This window comes from Microtus ochrogaster, chromosome 1 (genome assembly GCF_000317375.1).
Source record: "Microtus ochrogaster isolate Prairie Vole_2 chromosome 1, MicOch1.0, whole genome shotgun sequence".
NCBI classification, from domain to species: Eukaryota; Metazoa; Chordata; class Mammalia; order Rodentia; family Cricetidae; genus Microtus; species Microtus ochrogaster.
In genome coordinates this window covers 93,619,246-93,625,418 of record NC_022009.1, presented here as the reverse complement: position 1 = coordinate 93,625,418, position 6,173 = coordinate 93,619,246, and the positions used below count along the sequence as shown (strand labels likewise).

General features: G+C 36.7%; 1 protein-coding gene across 1 annotated transcript in view; it reads right to left on the bottom strand.

The window, feature by feature from the left end:
* Plk4 (polo like kinase 4) overlaps positions 1-6,173 on the bottom strand; it is a 16,849-nt gene that overhangs the window by 8,786 nt on the left and 1,890 nt on the right. Inside the window, exons 4-7 of the mRNA XM_005343929.2 lie at positions 5,897-6,011; positions 3,972-4,884; positions 2,931-3,031; positions 310-671 (exon numbers count right to left, since the gene is read on the bottom strand). Coding sequence (XP_005343986.1) covers positions 310-671; positions 2,931-3,031; positions 3,972-4,884; positions 5,897-6,011 — 1,491 coding nt within the window. The remainder of the gene's footprint in view (positions 1-309; positions 672-2,930; positions 3,032-3,971; positions 4,885-5,896; positions 6,012-6,173) is intronic.

Below are 6,173 nucleotides of genomic sequence, written 5' to 3'. Positions count from 1 at the left end.
AGAGGGTAGTAGGCAGGGTGGTAGTATACGCCTGTACTCGTAGTGTTCATGAGACGGAGGCAGAATATCCAAAGCCAGCCTGGATTACCTACTGGAAACTCTTAAATACACACAAAAAACCCCCAAATATTACCTATTGAAACTAGAGGGAAAGAAAGGCATTTTTCCATGGATACTCAATTTTTTCTTGAATGTTAAGCTTATATATCTCAAATTCCAAAGATATCATAGGAACTAAAAAGATCTCACTTAAGAATGGTATTCCAAGGAAAATGTCAAATGGCAACTTAGAAAAAATAATTGACATACCACAGCCTTTTTTGTTTTTTGTCTGATTGGTTTTAATCTGTGAGCAATCAACGGAGATGTAATGCTTCGTAAGGTCGGTTTCTGGTGACCCAACGTTGATTCCATACTTGTAGTCTTGCTTTGTTCAGAACGAGTATGTAAGAGCAGCTCTTGTTGCATGATCTCAGGTTTACTATGATATGCAGTCATGTACTTCGTGGTACTCGGCTGCTTCACAGGATGAACATTAGCAGAAGTATCAGCATTCTTGCTGGCTCTCGTATCAGTCCAAGTATTTCTTAACATGTCCCGTGAATCTGGATAGCCCTGGAAATCTCTGTTTGGGCCAACGGTGTTGTGCTCATTAGTTTCTCCTAAATGAGCTAAAATATACATTAAAAATCAGTTTAGTAAAATGTAGCACAATGTAATTCTAAGAGCATAGCAGGGAGGATGGTCTTTCTATGTAGCTCTGAATATCTTGGAACTCAATAGATGGGCTTGCCTTGGCCTCCTGGGTTTAAAGGATTAAAGGCATGTTGCACCACACCCTGACTCTAAATAGCATCTTTTAACAATAGAAAAGTCAATTATAAACATTTGTGTATTATAGGTTTCTTTAATCAGTAAGTTGTAGTTGTTCTTTGCCAAACGGGGAACTGTGTACTGAAATGATAGCCATGCTAATTTCTTACACAGTAACTGTTTTACTATTTATAACTTTATTATGTATCTTAAATATATGAAATTTCTTTTTAAAAAAGAAGCTACTAAGAAAATGAGCTCTTAATAAAGTCAAAAATTAGTTAAAGGAACATTTAAGTCAGATTGAAAACCTTTTAGTATTATGGCTATGAAAATGTACTAATATGAAATCAATTTTTCTTTCTTCCTTGGTTTTTCAAGACAGGGTTTCTCTGTGTAGTGCTGGCTGTCCTTGAACTCAGAAATCCGCCTGCCTCTGCCTCCTCAGTGCTGGGAGTAAAGGTGAGTGCAACCAATGCTTGGGAAATCAAATTTTCAATCAAAGCAAAGTCAAGTCAATGTTCATTAGAAGGGGTTCTGATAAAAATAAGCAAATTCTTTTAATATAAAGATTGTTTATCACATCTCTACTTAGAAAATGTGCAACTAAAAGCAAAACACTGACTCCTTTCAGTATCCCTATTTGCACCTATTGCGGTCTTCCTGAACTCTACACCATATTTCATGTGGTGTTTTGTTGATGCACGTGTCTGTGGGCCTTTGTGTGTACATGTGTGCTATGTACACGCAGTGCTCAGCTACCAGACCTCCTGGAACTGGAGTGTCTGTGAGGAACCTGTGTGGATACTGGGAACCAAACCTGGGTCTTCAAGGAAGAACAGCAGGTGTTCTTAACCACTGAGCCATCTCTCCAGGCTAGAGTTCCCATTTTTAAAAGGGCCTTAAATAAATAATTTAATTATATAAAACTCTCTGTGGTAAATTTTAATTATTTTACTTCTTTTTTTTGAGACAGGGTATCACTTATGTAGCCTAGCTGGTCTTAAAGTCATGGACCCTATACCTCAGTTTTCCAAGTGGTGTAATTAAAGGCATGGGCCACCATGTCCTGATGCTATTTTTTTTAAAGCCTTAAAATCATCAGTTATATAAAACTCTAGTTCTTCAGGATAAACTCTCAGAATTTTCATAATTTTATCTTAAATGACTGTAAAGCTTCTTGTCCTCACATTCTCATTATAAGGGAAAATATTTTCTATCAAGTAAAATACTTTAAAATTGAAGCACAACGACTATATATTTATATAAGGTTTATTTTTCCATCTCAGAAAAGCCCATATTACCAAGTAAAAATAACCTGTAAATAAGTATAAGAATGCAAAACTAGGTCCAGGGCAGTTTTGTAGTTTAAAAAACATACAAACAACTAGTAAGCACATATGGTCAGATTAATTCCCTTTTAGTCTTCTGAAAATCCTATTTCTTGACAGGGCATAACAAGTCTGCCTCATGAGAGCTATCATCTCACATTCCACCAGGGTGAAAGACGATCTCCTCCAGATGCTGCCTTTTAATTCTCTCTTCCTACCACTATTTTCCAACCACCTTCTGTGAGTGCTGTTCATTAATGAGACACTTAATCTCCAGTCTTAATAATGACCCAGGGACAGCTGCTTAAATATTTAAGGTTTTAGCTGTGTATTTCAATATGAGGAACTATTGGAAAACTAAAATTCTTACATCAGCTTCTCACAAGTCAAGTCAGGCATCCTCTGATTACTTCATGGGCATCGATAACAGTAGTTTTTGACACAGGTTTCACCAGAATAGGCTTAAAGGTCCAGCCTGAGCCAGGACTACTTGAGAATCCTTGTTCTACTTAATCACAGATCAGTAGTGCAAACTGAGTTGTGTACACTTTGCTCATGTATAAATAGCTTTCTTCTTAATATTTGTAATAAAAACTTAACAAATTAATCATATACCATGAATATTAAGAACAGATAGGTTAAATATTCAAAAATGTTAAGTGTTTATTATTAGAATACATTTTATTGAAATTTATTGGAACTGTTTTCTTAGATATAAGAAAACTGCAATGTTTAGCAGGTTCAAGGCCATTAAATTTTGATTAAATACTCTTATTAAAAACTCACCATTCATTTGCAGATTCCCAAACCACTGCTGTACCATTTCCATCTGAGGCGTCTGGTCTGCAAATGGAAAAGGATTTTTTCCTAGGCCATGATGATTGGAACTAAAGAGGGGAAAAAAGAAATCTCATAAACCAATTATCGGGGAAAGAGGGACTGGGGACAGAACCTGGGGCTACATACATACACACTAACTATGTGTTCTATGATAGCAGAATTCCTACACACTAAACATTTTAAGGCAGAAACCTAGAAGAGGGTTGGATACCCGAATCTTGATAATAACTGTAGAAAACAGTATTTGTATAATCATCTCTAAAATTCCTATGCCAAAACGCCATGACACTATAATGGCACCACTGTATCTACTAATCTTCTAGAAGTTTACATTTCAAATAATAAAAAATTACACACAAAAACTCACTTAGGCACAAAAATTAGTCAGTACCACAGCTCCTCCTCACTAAGCCTCAGCAACTATTAATCTTATACATGCACCAACTATTAATCTTATAGGGAACAAACCTGCTCAATAAATAGTATGTTGTGCTAGAGATCTGCTGTAAATAACATACCTAAAAATTTAAATATATTTATGAACATATAGGGTTTTTTTTGCAGTGCTGAGGACTGACATGAAGGCACTACGCATGTTCTCCCACTGAGCTACATATAATAAGCTTATATGCACTTAAGAGACCTTAACCAACATTAATAACACAAAAGACTTTGTTTTGAAAAAAAGACTAGAACTTGCTGCCACATAGACTGGATTCAGCTGCATGAACCTTCTGCCTGTGTCTCCCAAACTGTAGGACATGTGCCACCATGCCTGGCTCAAGATTATAATTCTAATTCTATCTTCCCACCTTGTTTAGATGCAGCTTTCTATCTGTGCTTATACAATGTTTATCAAAATGCTTTTGACAGAATTATCCTTACAGTGCTTAGTCATTATTATGTCTTACAAAAGAGCTACAAGTATTGGCTGTTTTGTCATTAAGAAAATTAAAAAAACTGATTCTGCTGTTTGTGAGGAAATACCTCTCTTCATTTTCATCCAGGGATCTTCTGGGCTTTGAAAGCATTTCTACTGAATGACATCGTTCTAGTGAGTGTGTTTTTGCTTGAGATGGATTAGAAGTGCTGGATCTATCAGAAGAATGAGCTCTGCGAAGGTATCGAGAATGTGGCCTTTCTTCTGCATCTTCGATTACTCTTCCCCGTCCCCTATCACTAGTTTCTTGGTCTGGGTTTCCCCACTGCATACAAAAATTGCTTCCATCTCCTGAAGAAAAGTCACTCAAATTCTTATTTTTTGGAAATACAGTAATTTTATTTGGAAGTGATTGACCAATCAAAACTCTTCTTCTGTCAAGTAAGCTACCATTCAAACTGGTACTGGAAGAAGCTGTCATTGTGGAAATTGTGGCATGCCCACTATCCATTGAATCCTCTACAGTCCCCAAGTCTTTACTTTTTGTTGAAGGATTTCGTGACATAAAAGGATGGTCCAACACAGAAGACAGACTTAACCGATCTGCAGGATTTCTACGAAGTAACTGGTGGATGAGGTCCTGGGCCTCTTGTGACAAAAAGGCTGGCATTTCATAATCTGCTAATACTACTTTATTCAATGTGTTCTTGACTGTATCAGTGTCGAAAGGTGGTCTTCCAATAAGTAATGTATAAAACATACAGCCCAGTGACCAAATGTCGGATTCCAGTCCATGTGCACTTCGAGTTGCAATCTCTGGTGAAATGTAATTAGGAGTTCCACACAGTGTGTAGTGCTTTTCATGTGGCATTTTCAACTGCGTTGCTAGTCCAAAGTCAGCAATCTTTATGTTCATATTACGTGTAAGTAAGATGTTAGAGAGTGTGAGGTCCCGGTGTAATATGCCATGAGAATGAAGATACAACATTCCTGTGATGATCTGGTGCATGAAGTGCCTAGCTGTGAAGACGGAAAAAAAGACAATTCAAAAGTTCTGGAAAATCCAATGTTTAGAATACATGAAAAAAACCTAGTACGCATGCCAGAGTATTACATTAAAATCCTAGCTATAGTTTCTTATTTGATTATCCTTTCCCTTTAAGGCACACCTTTAATTTTCCAACATGAATTTTTTAGTTATACACACTGCACACATACGAATATATCAGTGGAAAACAGAACCCAAGGCATGCATGCTGAATAAACAGGCTACCACTGATTTACAGCCCGAGCCTCATACATTTCACAGGTTCTTTCCATCTTTGTCTTAAATTTTGTTGGTGGGATGGAGGTGTATCTCTGGTTGCATGTAAGTTTTTAAGTTTAATTCAGGTTAACATAATCTTTTCTTTATAATGTCTTAACAAATCTTTAATAAAAAAATTACATAGCAGTCTCAAAAAACACAGATGCACACTCATACACACAGCTAAAGAAATAAAATAAGTAAGAGAAATTGTTGAGGCTGAAAAGACTGCTTAGTGGTTAAGAGCCCTGGCTGATCTTCAGAGAACCTGGACACCCACATGGTGGCTCACAATCAAGTTCCAAAGACAGAATATCTTCTTCTGCACTCCTTGGGCACCAGGCATACATGTTCACAGATGTACATACAGAAAAAAACCCATACGTGTAAAATAAAAAAATTATAAATATTATCTTTGGTGGGATGTAAGTTTATATATTTAAATACATAAAAAGTAAACTGGGTGCAGTGGCACACACCTTCAATCCCAGCAGGCGGGAGGTAGAGACAGGAGTCTCCCTGCTACTTCAAGATCAGTCTGGTCTATATATTTAGTTCCAGGACAGCAAGAGCTACATAATAGACCTTGTCTCAAAAACATAAAACATTTTTTTTTACTAAATATTACAAAATAGCACATTTTCCAAAACACCTTCAAAAGTCAAGTGTTTACCAAACAAAAAGAAAAAAAGAGAAAAACTACCCCATCCCAAAGAAGACACCTACCTTCACTTTCTGAGAAAGGTTTCATCCGGTTCTTTAGATACCTGTTCATTTCTCCATTATGGCACATCTCTAACACCAGGTATACGTAATTGTTATCTTCAAAGTAATTGTAAAGCTGAAACGGAAGAGGGTGCAGTCAATGACACAAACACCCAGCTCTCTTAACTGCTTCCATACACCTTTATCTTACCTCCAAAACATTTCCCAACTGCTTCCATACACCTGTATCTTACCTCCAAAACATTTCCCAACTGCTTCCATACACCTGTATCTTACC